Genomic DNA, 15,032 nt, shown 5'->3' on the forward strand with positions numbered 1-15,032 from the left:
AACATTTATGACAGGGGTGATAAAAAATAAATTTGTGTAATGTTGCATGTCCAGTTAAGTTCTTTGTTTAATTGGATGTAAAGATGAAGTTTAACTAATCCTGCTTTGACGCTGCCTGCATATGACCGTGTGAATTTGTGTGTCCGTTGTGTACCCGTTTCATCAGTGGTATGTATTATGAATTATTTACCCCATCACAGTTAATGCTCCGTGAAGCAAAGTGCTCACCCTGCAACTCTACAGATTTTTATAAACATAACTGCCAGTAAACACCCTGCCCATACCCCCTCCTTTCCATCCTGTGACAATCCACTGCAGAATGAAAATCGATTTAGGAGAACAAAAACAGGACCACATCACGATAAAGGTGGTCAGAATGCTTCAGTCTTCTTTGGCTTTGATAAAAGTGCTTAACTGGTTCTTAACGCTCCTGATTTAAATTTTCCCATCATTGCTCGATCCGCCGGCAAGCTGCTGGGGTGGAATGGGAATTCGTCTGAGGAGATAAGTGTTGTATCACCTGCTTATGTCATAATAGTGGAAATATGGTCTGGTACAATTACCATGGTAATCAGAAAACAGGTTTCCTACTTAGCCTTTTTTATTATATTATGTGGGAGAAAGAGGTGGTATTTTGAGATATTTGCTCTCTGTAATTTTCGTTGATGGCTAAAAGTTATACATTCTTCTCACTGAAGTTCTGAGATAGGGAACAGCTGACAGCTTTCAACATGATGACTGTTGTGGTGGTGTCATTGCCGTAGCAATTTAAAGGGATAGTTCACACAAAAAGGAAAATTCTGTTATCATTTACTCACCCTGATGTCGTTCCAAACCTTGTGTGACTTTTTTTTCTGTGAAGAATTTTGGTAACCAGTTTTAGTGCCCAGTGACTCATTGATTTCTCAAAATATCCTCTCATGTTCCACAGAAGAAAGAAAGTCACAATGATCAGAAGCGATGATGTCATAAAAATGTCAGAGTGTCATTGATTTTGTGATGGTTTGATTGACTGTGTGGAACCATGAGGCCAAACAGGTTTTGGTGGCAGACTGTCAAAAATATCATGGCATTATGCCATTAGCCGCAAGGCACTGGCACTCGCTGTCCAGAGTGAAGATATAATGCGCCTGGACTCACTTCTCTTTCACTCAAAGATCTACTCAACAGCCAAGGACTCTTCTCTGAACAACATGTAAAACAAAAAGCAAGGTAGAACTTTAAAAAAAGACAAAAGTTTGCAGTTGTATGACTTTTTTTTAGTTGAGTTGAATTTGTTTGCTTTTATTTTAAGTAAATCCCTTAACAAATTAAAAATATCAGGTTGTCATTAATTAAAATCTGCCATCATTGTAACAATTACCTATTTATTTGTAGATTAAGATGAACAATTTATATAATTAAGATTAATATATTTATTTAAAGTAATTTTTCTGTGTTTCACATGTTTGAACAGTAAAACAAAGACCTATCTGAAAATGCCAATCCTGATGTTGTTAAACGATATACAAAGTACAGATATTAAAATAGACAAGCTGATTTTGAAATTATTGTGTTTTGTTTGGAAAGTTTCAAAACTACAATACAACAAGCTGCATTTGAGATAGGCCTACTTGTGTTTTTTGTTAAGTGGAAAAAAAACCCTGGCAATATGCTTTTTTATTTTATTTTTTTATTTAATCTAAAAATAAGTTTTACATTTGTTCTTTATTTCTAATCTCTGGCAATAACATAAACTGAGATTTCATCCTATGCAAACATAACAGACACTTCTTGGTGCAAAAGCTACTTCAGAGATAAACACACATAGAGGGGGATAAAAGAGTGGAGGAGGGCCTGGAGACTGAATGAAATGAGAAAACGATGGCATCCATGTCTGAAGAAGATAATCCACGTTGTGGGCGACAAGGGAGCAAAAAACCCACCAGGCCGGTGACTGATAAGACTCAGAGACATCGTAGAGCACTTCCAGGTCTTCAGATAGAAAAAGGCAAAAACATAATGCTCCTGGCACACCAGGTGAAACTTCTCCAAATTTGAGGATGACTTGAGTGTGAACATTTGCAGAAAAGAGCACATTTTACTCTGTGATATTAAGACCCCTGGGGTATAGTCTTTGTTTTTGCAGTTTCAGTGATTAATATCCTGTCAGTCAGAGACATGATCTGCATACTATATGATCGGTCAGTAAATAAAAAATCAAAGCAGTGAAAACGAGGTGATCAGCTCCAAGGGGTTGCGTTCATAACGTGGACGGTTCAGGCCACTCCAAATAGCATCTAATCATGGACCCCATAAATATTCAGATGAACCTGATTTATTCATACATCTATATTCTTAATCAAAACCTTGAGTGAGCTCGATGTAAATCAGTGTGACCTTTTGTGAACATCAAGTTGTGCTTTATCTCCTACTGCTTTCCCTAAATATGATTATCATAATGCATTCCTCATATTTTTATAGTCGACCTGGCACGCATTCACCTGTCAGAGATGGCACAAAAGAGCCCTGCCACAGTCAAGCTTCTCTAGCCTACAGCTATCACACAAGAGTCTCTGTCAATAACGCCTCTGCCTGTGTCATTAAAAGCAATGGACATCATTCAAACCAGGTCACGCCATTTTGTTCTAGAACACTCAAACCGCTTTGTTTCTTCGAATGTTTAATGAGAATTTTTTTTTTCTCTCTCTCTTATTCACGGAAGCGTACAATCCAGCTAATGAGCTTGATTTTACTCACATGGACGCTTATACATAAACATTCACATCTCAAATGCACTTCTGAAGATGTCACAAATGTAGCATTGTTATGAGCTTGCAAGTTAATTGAAAGTGAGTGTGTATGTTTTATTTCATGTCCTGTGTTTTAACGGTAACTTGCTGACCTCGAGGTAACAGAGGTTGACCAATCTTGACATGAAAGCACCAAACTTCAGGAACTAATGGAAGATTTCATTTCTTTGGAAAGTGAAAATGGAGCCTTTTTGAGTTTCATTACTTGGCTAAATTGGTTTAATGATGAGTTTTAAAGGCTATTAAGAAAGTATTTAATGTGTGTGCTAATCTCTTCAGCCTTCACAAATGTTTTTCTGTTTGCTCTTAGTTCAGAGAAACATCCTTGGTCAATAATAGCAAATTACTATTGGCATGTTTACAATGATTCTGAATGTTGACGCGCTAGTCGCTAAGTGGCAAAGACAGCGTGCCTTTATTCCAAACAACAGCGGTCATAATGGCTTATTGTCTGTTTTAAAGGGTGATGTTTATTGTGCTTTATCTCAGTTTTCTGTGAGAGTTTGTTCTTGGATAGCTTCTGCTAACTCCTGCTGAACCCTAATTTTGTATTTGACTGCGATTAGTATTGCATCTTTTGTTTAGGTTGTTTTAAGTTATTTGGATTCAATTGTTTCCTCATTAGCTCACTGTCAAAGCCATATGGTTTAAATCCTACAGGGTCTGGTTCCAAAGAGACACCTTTGGTTTTATGAGGAAAGACAGCTTTAAGTTGCTGGGGCTATATCCCTATTTAATAAGCCTGCAAGCTATCTTAAGGGTAAATTCTCTCTGCTGTTTGTCGTGTCAGTTAAAATTAAACTGAGTTTGAAACAGAGAGCAAGAAAAAGAACTGAAGCTGTCAGTCATTGCGGGAAATGAGGACTATGTGGCCTACTGTGTCTTGAACATTCATTTCCCTCAATCCTAACTCTCTTTTTGAGAGATTGTATCTCTCTCTCTCTCTCTCTCTCTCTCTCTCTCTCTCTCTCTCTCTCTCTCTCTCTCTCTCTCTCTCTCTCTCTCTCTCTCTCTCTCTCTCTCTCTCTCTCTCTCTCTCTCTCTCTCTCTCTCTCTCTCTCTCTCTCTCTCTCTCTCTCTCTCACTTTGACGGGTGATTCCTGCTATAGCGCTAGCTCAGGCATGAAGGATGAGACTGAATATTCATGTCGATTTTGTGGGCTGTGGTCTGGCAGCTGCAAGCTATGGTGATTTATCTTGGAGTCTCTGTGTGTATACAGACATGCTGTAAGGAGAAACCTTCTCAATCATTCATCCATCCATCAAGCTCCTACTAGACATGAAGCAGCTCTTTTGCAGATCTTAGATCAGGTGGGCAGCGTTCTCCATACAAGTCTTTGGCAAGACTTACGCTTTCAAAGCAGCTTTCCCAAAACAGCTTCACGCTTATATTTGAGGAAAGATTGCTGCTCTGATAGAGATCTAGTACACCATCTCTATTCTTAATTATATGTCATCTTGCTATCAAATTAGTCACAAATTATAGCTCAAAGCAGAAAGAAAGAAAGAAAGAAAGATAGAAAGGGATATAGGTGTTGGGTTTTGTAAGGTGGGGTTCTCTTTTCACCTCATTACTCTGAAATGGCTGTATTTGTCTCTGCTCAGTCTGCTGTTTAAAAAAAAAAAAAAAAAACTCCTTTGGCAAATGAATGCTAATGCACCCAACCCTCCGTCCTTTCTCTTCCATGTCTGCTGAATGGGGAACATTGGGTTTGTTCTATCACTCTTTTCTCAAGGGCTATAATGTGGAAGGGCTCTGAAGGGTAACGGAGAGATGCACTTTGCATCCTGGAATCAGATGTTATCTATTCTTCTCGCAGACTTGCATTATTTTCTCTAATAACCTAAGTGTGAGCCAGAAGGCATATCTTAAGATAAAGATGTTGCACACATCTAATCCTGTTCCTTAAACAAACCAGACAAGAAATGTAGCAAGTCTGAAACCCCATTTTACAAATGGTTTGTAGCTGAATGATGTTAAAGGAGTAGATCATCTACCAAAAATTCACAGTGTCGTTCCAAACCTGTAGACTTTCTTTCTTCTGCAGGATGCAAAAGGATAATGTTGCTCTTGCAGTTATAATGCATAGGGACTAAAGCTTTCAAGCTTCTAAAATGACTAAGAGGCAGCATTAAAGCATTCTGAAAGCAGTCTACATGACCTGTGCACAATATTCCAAGTCTTCTGAAGCCACATGACAGCTTTGTAAAATACTTTCTGTAGAGCAGATTTTTTTTTTTACTGATTTTCTTTAAATCTACATCCTACCTAGCTCTGATTTTACACATTTAAGCAAGGCCATGAAAGAAGTATCTCCAAATTGTTTTTTTTTTTTTTTTTTTTTTTTGAACTTGATATTTCATGTAAATCAAAGTCAGTCTGAAAGATTATTTATTAGTTAAGTCAGTCTAATCTGTTTCTTGACAGGAGGGGAAGCTTTAAGTCATTAATGACTTAGATTTAAGACTGCTCCTTACACAAAGCTATCATGACATGACTTCATAAGAATATAATTGCCTGGAACACTTTTATAATACTTTTATGGTGCTTTTGGATCCTTTTGAAAGCATGACAGTTCTCCATTCATTTTAACTGCATGAAAACAAAAAAGCAGCCAGCACAGTCTTCAAAATTAAAAGAAAAAAAAGAAGAAACAAAAAGAAAGCAAGATATTAAGGTTAGGAACAACATAAGGATGAGTGCATGACACAGTATAATACAATTGACCTTTTTCGGTAGAATTCTAAAGGAACATTGTGGGTTATTTCAAACAAATTTCTTTGTACTGCATCTGTGGCATACTGCCAATTACCACAGGGAAACACATTATGCTGCATACAATACTAATGGCAGTCTATACGGCCTGTGAATATTGAAGCCTATAATTTGCAGCACTGCAAATACTATTTGCAAACGATATGCAAACGTCAAACGTTTTCAAACGTCAAAAATATCAATTGAACACACTCAAACCTTGATAATTACTGACACTTGTGACAACTAGCCCAATATATTAATTATAGTTATGGGTTATATATTTTGAATGAGTAAATCCTCTTAGATTGGTATCTGTGTGAGGAATACCAGGAGGGCACATTAAGGACACAGTGTAAATATTGTATGTGAAATGTAAACCACTGTTTATGTGGAGCTGCATGCATTCTGCAAATTCCGCCCACAGGAATTGCATCAATATCTTATAGCCAGAAGTTCATCCACCTAGAGAGTATTCCCATCTCAGGAGGATGATTCAGACAGCTTTAAAGCTCAATAAATGCCTATTTTTGATACTAAATTATTCATGTACGTTTAAAAAGTATACAAGCTTCACATTCATGGTTTAAACTCTCTGGCCAATTTTCTTGCAAAGCTTTCATGCATTTCATAGTATTTATACACATGCAAAATGACATATTATTGTCTATGGTTATCAACAGCATGATACGAATGAATGAATTAAAAAAAGTAATCTCTCTCTCTCTCTCTCTCTCTCTCTCTCTCTCTCTCTCTCTCTCTCTCACTCACTCTCCCCCTTTCCAGGTGTTTACACGTTACGGGAAGTGTTACATGTTTAACGCTGCTGAGGAGGGGAAGACTTTAAGGACTACAATGAAAGGAGGCACAGGCAACGGCCTGGAAATCATGTTGGACATCCAGCAAGATGAATACCTGCCTGTGTGGGGAGAAACAGGTACACACACACGTTTGTTTTTGTGAAATGCCATAGGCATAACCATATTTTCTATCCCCTACACTGCCTCCTACCCCTAAACCTACCCATCACAGGAAACATGATTTACTTTCTCAAAAAACCTCATTCTGTATGATAAGCCTTTTGAAAGTGGGGACATGGGTAATGTCCTCATATTTCAACCACTCCTTGTAATACCTTTGTCATACCCATGTCATTATACACATTTGTGTCCTGATATTTCAGAAAAACAAGCACACAAACACATACACACACCCGCAGACAGCCCTGATCACACAATGTACACTTGAGCTTTCCCAGAGCTCGCCCTTGTTAAACATCTCTTCTCATTTGCAGGAGAAACTCTTAAGATTGCCTTACAGGTGTCTGATTAAGGCAAGATTTTGTCAGCACTTTCAGTGTGTTTCCATCCCTAGGGACACAGTGAATATTTGACACACACCTTGAACAACAGCTGTGATGTTGTAATGGTGCAGACAAATCCAGTGGGATTCATTATCAAATAGAAGTGCTTGCATCCTGTTGAACTGATCTGATGCGGCTACTCTTCTCTGAACAGTAGTACACAAAAACTTCACTTTTTTGATTAGCTTTGTGACACCCAAGCAAAGCACAGCTTCCCTTGTAGTGTGTAGGAAATTTCAAAGGAGATGAAAGCATTTAGGATTAAGAGAGCGGCACTGAGAATTCCCAGCAAAAGATTCATTAGCATTTGAAAGGTTACAAGTTTAGCTGAGGCTGAATTCAAATTTATTCTGAGAATTATCGACATACTTTTTCCAACAATGAACAAAAGGAATCAGAGCGTAATGACTATACATTTCATCAGCTGTTTTGAAAGAGTGCCCTTTAAGCAATGGCACAATTTGTACCACGGCTTTATCACTGCTTCGGGGCTTATAGATAAATCCTTTAAATGTACTTTTCATTCTCATAGCTGTGAAGGATATGGACAATATATCTTTTAAAATTCAGATCAGATCAGGGCAGAGTCCCTTGGTATGAGTGAATATTGAGTTTCTGTGCTCCTCCTCTTTTCTCCTTGGTGTCCAGTGTGCTCAGTGCACTTCACTGCTCTTATTCATGTGTGTCATTATGTTTCCATCTAAATTTGTGGATTTAAATTATGCTCAAAATGGGAATATCGCATGAAACATTTGCAAATACAAATTTCCATCCAGTGAGCTGAAGGGAACAAAATCGTCACTTCTTGACAAATTGCTGCTCAATTAGAAAAATGGAAGCTGCTGCAGTAGGAGAAGCCACTTATAATAATTTTCTTATATGATAAATTACTTGCACCTCAAAGCACACAGACAAAACACAGTAAACGCATCACGGATGCCTGCTGTTTAGGAACACAGTTGTGTAAGACAGTTCTGCCAGGTAACTATACGGAACCTTCGACAACAGACTTTGTTCAGGCATTTCAGATGTTTTGCAGCAAAATTGGTCCGCTGTTTGTCCAGTTAAGTCACATGACTTTTCTGATTTGCATTGAGGAATTTATTCGGTAAATGTGTTTTCTTAGTTTGTGCTCATGCTTTGTTATTTAATAAATAATTTATCTTAATCAGTTGAGCAATTTTTTTATCTTGCCGTTTCCATCCAGCAGCTATCGCAATGTTAGCCTGACGTGGTCATACTCAATTCTAGTCAAAATATGAGTCTGAAACTGCTCCATTGGGCTGTGATTATGAGGTGTGTTTCAACCGAACTAGGAAAGACATCAATTGGAAAGACCTACAACCAATCAGAGCAACCAAGGGACGCATAATGTTACTTGTCAAATGTCAACAGAGCTCAACTGCACTGTGATGCCAATTCCACGTTTTTTCCGCGGGTTCTTTTCTATGTCTGCGGGTTGAAGCGACTATTATGTGATATATAGACTCTGGAGTGCGAATTTTAGCAGGGCAACCTTGCCAAAATAACACATTTTACCCCCCAAATGCCATTTTTTTCACCGGAGAACCCCCCTAGTAGTTGCCGCGTTTTGTTGTAAAAACTTGGCAACCCTGTCTGCACACGCGCTGAAATCAGGCTGGAATACACAATCTTTGCCAGTGTTGTAAAATAATTTAATGATACACAGAGTTCTTACCCAATATGATCATCATTTCTGAGAGATATTGTGATGGTGAATGCAGATACAAACAAGCTCTCCGTTTAGGATTCAAACAAATCTAATCCAAGCCCCTTTGATGACGTGGTTGATTACGTTACTGTTTATCATCTGTCCGTCATCGTCTAAAGCCCGCTCTGATGATTTCATTGGTCCGAACAGTTTCTGTTCGGGGATAATCACTCCTCTATGGAGCAAGGCCAGACCGAATTGCCCGACCTAAACATTTTGTGGGCGGGGCTAAGTTCGGCTGGCATCCAGGCTATCGCAATGTAATTGTGCGACTGATATCCCAAAATGTGCAAAAAAATAGGTGGATGGAAATTCAGATTTGAATCGTTCAGTGAATAATGATTTAGTCAATTCCTCATGCAAAGCTATCATATGGTTTGAGAAGAAAGAAAAAATTATACATTGGATTTACTTAATTTTTTATATCAAAAGGTTCCACATAATTGGGTTTTGTTGAATTTAATTCAAATAGTTTATTTCAGTAAACTTAAAGTATTTTACACAAGGTTAATTCAGTGCCATTTAGTTAAATCATTTTGTCCATAACTATTAAGTTTAATTATTCTAAAATTAATATAAACAACCCAAAACAAGTAATCCAGTTCAATTGATTATTTGTATTTAGTGTAATGCTATTTTTACAACATTTACCAAATCTTTTACAAGATGTTATTGACTAACCAGAAGATGGTTTTGGCACATTCATTGCATGCCCAGTGTAGTGTTTTTTTTATTATTAAAACAGCTTTAATTGTTAATTGTCCTCAACCCTCTACACTTCACCACAATGGTAATCGCCAAAAACACTAACATAACACAAACTTTTGAATACCAACATAACAAAACATTAAAGGTCCCGTTCTTCGCGGTTCCATCTTTTAAACTTTAGTTAGTGTGTAATGTTGCTGTTAGAGCATAAATAATACCTGTAAAATTATAAAGCTCAAAGTCATAGATATTTAATTTAATAGAAGTTCCCTTTCAAAGCCTACAGCGAACGGGCGGTTTGGACTACACCCCTGCACTTCCTTCAGAAATGACATCACTAGAACCGTTTGTTACTAGAACACACAAAATAGGGGGTGTGGTTTTGTTGCTCTCCCACATGGAGAAGAGTGCGCATTCAGCGCTTACATCTCCCCGTTATGGTAAGAGGCGGGACCTTTCTGGGCAACGTGCGCTAAGCTGCTTTCGAATCACAACACGGGAAGCGCTGGCCCAATCAGAACTCGTTATGTATTTCTGAAGGAGGGACTTCATAGAACAAGGAAATCATCAGGCCTTTTTTAGGACAGAGAAAACAGCGCTGTTCAGATAAGTAAATTGTGTGAAAAATACAGTCCCTGACAAAAGTCTTGTCGCTTGTGTACAAATTGACCTAAAGTGCCGCTGAAATATATTTCTAATCAAGATTTTTTTTTTACAAGAAATGGCTCATTTTAATCCCACCAGCTTTTGTGATAATGTTTCAGTGAAAAACTAAACTTTCAAAAAGTATTCTAATATTCACAGCTTGGTAAAGCCCATTGAGTCAATTTTTGCAAAGACATAAGTGTTGTCACCTTGTCATATGAGCTTCACCTGTTTCTAATAATGGATCAGTTAGGTCTCAAGTGTGTATAAAAAGAACCCCAGTACACTAGACCTTCATATCAACTGCAACTAGACCTCTGCAAACATGCCTAAGATTCACCCTGAGACTAAAGTTTTGATTATCAAGAGGCTGAAGACCAGATCCACTGCTGATGTGGCAGACACCTTCAATGTGTCTCAGCGTCAAGTACAGAGGATAAAAAAAAAGATTTGAAGAGACTGGAGACGTTTTTGACAAGCCCAGGTCAGGCAGACCCCGCAAGACAACTGCTCGAGAGGACCGTTTGTTGGCTCGAAAATCCAAGGCCAGCCCCATTTTCCACTGCAGCAGAGCTCCACGAGACCTGGTCACCTGAAGTCCCTGTGTCAACCAGAACAGTTTGTCGGATTCTGTCTCGAAATGGCCTCCATGGTCGAATCAGTGCCCAGAAGCCAGCACTAAACAAAAGACAATTGAAAAACCGTGTGGCATTTGCCAAGGCCCACAGCCTGCTAAAAGGGTGGACGCTGGAAAAGTGGCAGAAGGTGGATTTTTCAGATGAATCTTCTGTTGAATTACACCACAGTCGCCGCAAATATTGCAGGAGACCTACTGGTGCCCGAATGGATCCGAGATTCACCCAGAAAACAGTGAAGTTTAGTGGCAGAAAAATCATGGTTTGGGGTTACATCCAGTATGGGGTTGTGCGAGAGATCTGCAGGGTGGAAGGCAACATCAATAGTCTAAAATACCAAGAAATCTTAGCTACCTCTTATATTTCCAACCATAAAAGAGGCCAAATTCTGCAGCAGGACGGTGCTCCATCGCATACTTCCATCTCCACATCAAAGTTCCTCAAGGCGAAGAAGATCAAGATGCTCCAGGATTGGCCAGCCCAGTCACCAGACATGAACATCATTGAGCATATGTTGGGTAGGATGAAAGAGGATGCATGGAAGACAAAACCAAAGAATATTGATGAACTCTGGGAGGCATGCAAGACTGCTTTCTTAGCTATTCCTGATGACTTCATCAATAAATTGTATGAATCCTTGCCAAACCGCATGGATGCAGTCCTTCAAGCTCATGGAAGTCATACAAGATATTAAATTTGGATCTCACAGCACCACAACTTAATTTGCTGACATATTTTTGTATTTGCAGTAAATTTGTTCAATTTCTGTATAGGCGACAAAACTTTTGTCTTGCTAAAATTTGACCTTTCTGTCTTGATTAAATGATAAATATTTTTTCTATGAAAATTATTTATTTCCGTGCATTAAACATCATTTGGGAGGGTTTTAGCTTTTCATATGAGCTATTTCTAACACCAATTAATTAATTAAAAGTCAGGTTAATATCAGGTATTTCTAGAAAATAGATAAGCGACAAGACTTTTGTCAGGGACTGTACTGTGTTTTTACAAATGCATCAAGTAGCAGCACTTTATTTAAACATTTACTCGTGGAATTCAGCCCCTTTGAAAAGCATGATAAGAAGTGAAAGTCTTGCTTGTTTGGGTTACTTGATTGAAACATGTTATTTCAAAATGAAAACATCAAGTTATGTCAAAGAGTAACAGTTTTAAGTTGGTTTGACATAAATCAATTACGTACATTTGAACCAGAAACCTGACATAATTGTCTTAAATCAAGATGAATTGCTTAAATAAAGTGAAAGCATCATAAAATAATTTTTGGAGTGAATTTTTCTCATTTGGACTACTTTTATAATTCTTTTATGCTTTTTGGAGCTTGACAGCTACTATCCTTTCATATCACATCCATCTTCTGTTGTGTTCCATAATGAGTAAATGCATTTTCATTTTTAGATGAACGTATCCTTTGATATTGTTCCGGCAAAGCAGGAACAATATCAATTTCATTTGTTATAAGCCATTAATGTTATTCTTCATTCATTTGCTTTAGGACATTTTGATGAATGTAATTTTCTGTAATCAAAATGTTCTTTTTACAGAACACAACCGAACAGTATAGGTTTACTGACAAAAAGTTAGTTTATTTAATTAAATATTTAGTTCTAGTTTCAAATGAGACCCACGTGGGGGAAAAAAAGTATCTACCAAAATTGAAAATACATTTAATTCATACTTAGTATACTACAAATTAACATATTTATTGACATATTGCTTGAGACCTACTGATATAAATATTTTAATTAAACTTTAAACTTTACTTTATTTTGCATCTTTATTGCTCATTCGTTAAAACATTAAGCCTAAAATGTGTTTAATATCACTATTATTATTAATAATAGTATGATCTCCGTGTAATAGTTTTTTTAATGCAAGATATTTAAAGTGTACCTAAAATTAAGTATACTTGCAATAGTTCCACTTTAGCACAATAAAAAAAACTTAAATATCTTTAGTTGGATCTTGGCACTATTTCTGGATTACTTACTAGTCTAGCAATTTAGCAGACATTAAGTACACTGGGTATTTACACTCACCTAAAGGATTATTAGGAACACCTGTTCAATTTTATATTAATGCAATTATCAGATCAACCAATCACATGGCAGTTGTTTTAAATGCATTCAGGGCTGTGGTCCTGGTCAAGACAAGCTCCTGAGCTCCAAACTGAATGTCAGAATGGGAAAGAAAGATTTAAGCAATTTTAAAGCGTGGCATGATTGTTGGTGCCAGGGGGACAGGTCTGAGTGTTTCACAGTCTGTTCAATTACTGGGATTTTAAGGCGCAATCATGTCTAGGGTTTACAAAGAATGGTGTGAAAAGGGAAAAACATCCAGTATGCGGCAGTCCTGTGGGAGAAAATGCCTTGTTGATGCTAGAGGTCAGAGGAGAATGGACCGACTGATTCAAGCTGATAGAAGGGCAACCTTGACTGAAATAACCACTCGTTACAACCAAGGTATTCAGCAAAGCATTTGTGAAGCCAAAACACGCACAACCTTGAGGCAGATGGGCTACAACAGCAGAAGACCCCACCGGGTACCACTCATCTCCACTACAAATAGGAAAAAGAGGCTACAATTCTCACCAAAATTGGACAGTTGAAGACTGGAAAAATGTGGCCTGGTCTGAAGAGTCTCGATTTCTGTTGAGACATTCAGATGGTAGAGTCAGAATTTGGCGTAAACAGAATGAGAACATGGATCCATCATGCCTTGTTACCTCTGTGCAGACTGGGGGTGGTGGTGTAATGGTGTGGGGGATGTTTTCTTGGCACACTTTAGGCCCCTTAGTGCCAATTGGGCATTATTTAAATGCCGCGGCCTACCTGAGCATTGTTTCTGACCATGTCCATCCCTTTATGACCACCATGTACCCATCCTCTGATGGCTACTTCCAGCAAAATAATGCACCATGTCACAAAGCTTGAATCATTTCAAATTGGTTTCATGAACATGACAATGAGTTCACTGTACTAAAATGGCCCCACAGTCACCAGATCTCAACCCAATAGAGCATCGTTGGGATGTGGTGGAACGGGAGCTTCGTGCCCTGGATGTGCATCCCACAAATCTCCATCAACTGCAAGATGCTATCCTATCAATATGGGCCAACATTTCTAAAGAATGCTTTCAGCACCTTGTTGAATCAATGCCACGTGGAATTAAAGCAGTTCTGAAGGTGAAAGGGGGTCAAACACAATATTAGTATGGTGCTCCTAATAATCCTGTGAGTGTATTTTAAGTACATAAATGTATTTGTAGTATAAATGGCATAAAATAAATGTATTTGAAATGCATTCTAGTATATTTAGATTTATTCACTAGGGGAACCACAGCATAAGATGATATTTGAGGAATTCAATACAGCGGTTGAGATTCCTCATGTTCCCGTCAGAAGGGAGGAGATCGATTGAATTCTTTACTTTCTGCGTTTTCATCATCAGAAAGTCATCTGTCTTCTTCCATTCTACCTCTAACACTCCAAAGTTTTTGGAGGGCCATGGGGAAAGAGATGGAGAAATTGGAAATGGAAGAGGTGAAGAGGAAATGTGCGCTTGCATATGTAATATTATAAATGTGCTACGTTTCTATGAAAAATGTTGGCACGATGCACACGGAAGATGACACGTCTGGAGCAGAGAAGGAGCCAGTGATAAACTTGCCATAATCTTTTTCAAATTTAAGACATGGAGAGAGATCCCTGAGCCTCACTGAATAAATGTGCAGCCAATCCGTCATTCTGTCTGCCTGTTTCCAATTCTGATGAATGCAGAGTGATGAAGAACTTATTCACTTTGAAAGAAGAAATAGGGAGATAAACAATATATTATGTAGAGCAAGATTCGGTGTGCTTGAACGGGATATTTATGTGTTTATTGTTTTGTTTGTTTTTTTGGATGCAGTGGTGAAGCTCAGTAGTACCATAAATCTATTCAAAAGATTGCTACTTTGCTTTTTTTTCTTCAGTACATTTTGCTTTCCTTTTCCTCATTTCACTTCTCCTCCATCTTCCTGTTTGTGTCATTCTTCTAAATTAGTGCCTTCATATTGAATAAAAGTACTTAAATTATCTTTCCTTTTTATCTTGGATTCTGAAGTACTTTCTGAAGTGTCTTTCCTGGAAGATGAACATATTGTCCTCATCTCTTATACTATAGGTAAAGGATAGTCCATGACTATGTGTGCATTAAAAGGTTTTAATGCACAAAAGGTTTTAATGCACAAAAGCTCCAAAATGTGGAGGCAAAGAATTACCTGGCATGAAGCATTTAATGCATGCTTAGCTGTAGATTATCTCGTTAATATGCCTTCCATTTTCACTTGCCATGCTTGGACAAGTTAAAACTATCATTAATTTTTTTATTTGACTAGATGGATT

The 15,032-nt window shown here is 37.9% G+C and overlaps 1 protein-coding gene across 6 annotated transcripts in view; it reads left to right on the plus strand.

Moving 5' to 3' along the window:
• Nucleotides 1-15,032, plus strand: part of asic2 (acid-sensing (proton-gated) ion channel 2) — a 468,092-nt gene that overhangs the window by 409,994 nt on the left and 43,066 nt on the right. For all 6 annotated transcript variants that reach the window (XM_067419151.1, XM_067419141.1, XM_067419132.1 and 3 more), the window contains one exon: nucleotides 6,334-6,484. In XM_067419151.1, coding sequence (XP_067275252.1) covers nucleotides 6,334-6,484 — 151 coding nt within the window. The remainder of the gene's footprint in view (nucleotides 1-6,333; nucleotides 6,485-15,032) is intronic.

The sequence above is a fragment of the Pseudorasbora parva genome, chromosome 2 (assembly GCF_024679245.1).
Source record: "Pseudorasbora parva isolate DD20220531a chromosome 2, ASM2467924v1, whole genome shotgun sequence".
NCBI classification, from domain to species: Eukaryota; Metazoa; Chordata; class Actinopteri; order Cypriniformes; family Gobionidae; genus Pseudorasbora; species Pseudorasbora parva.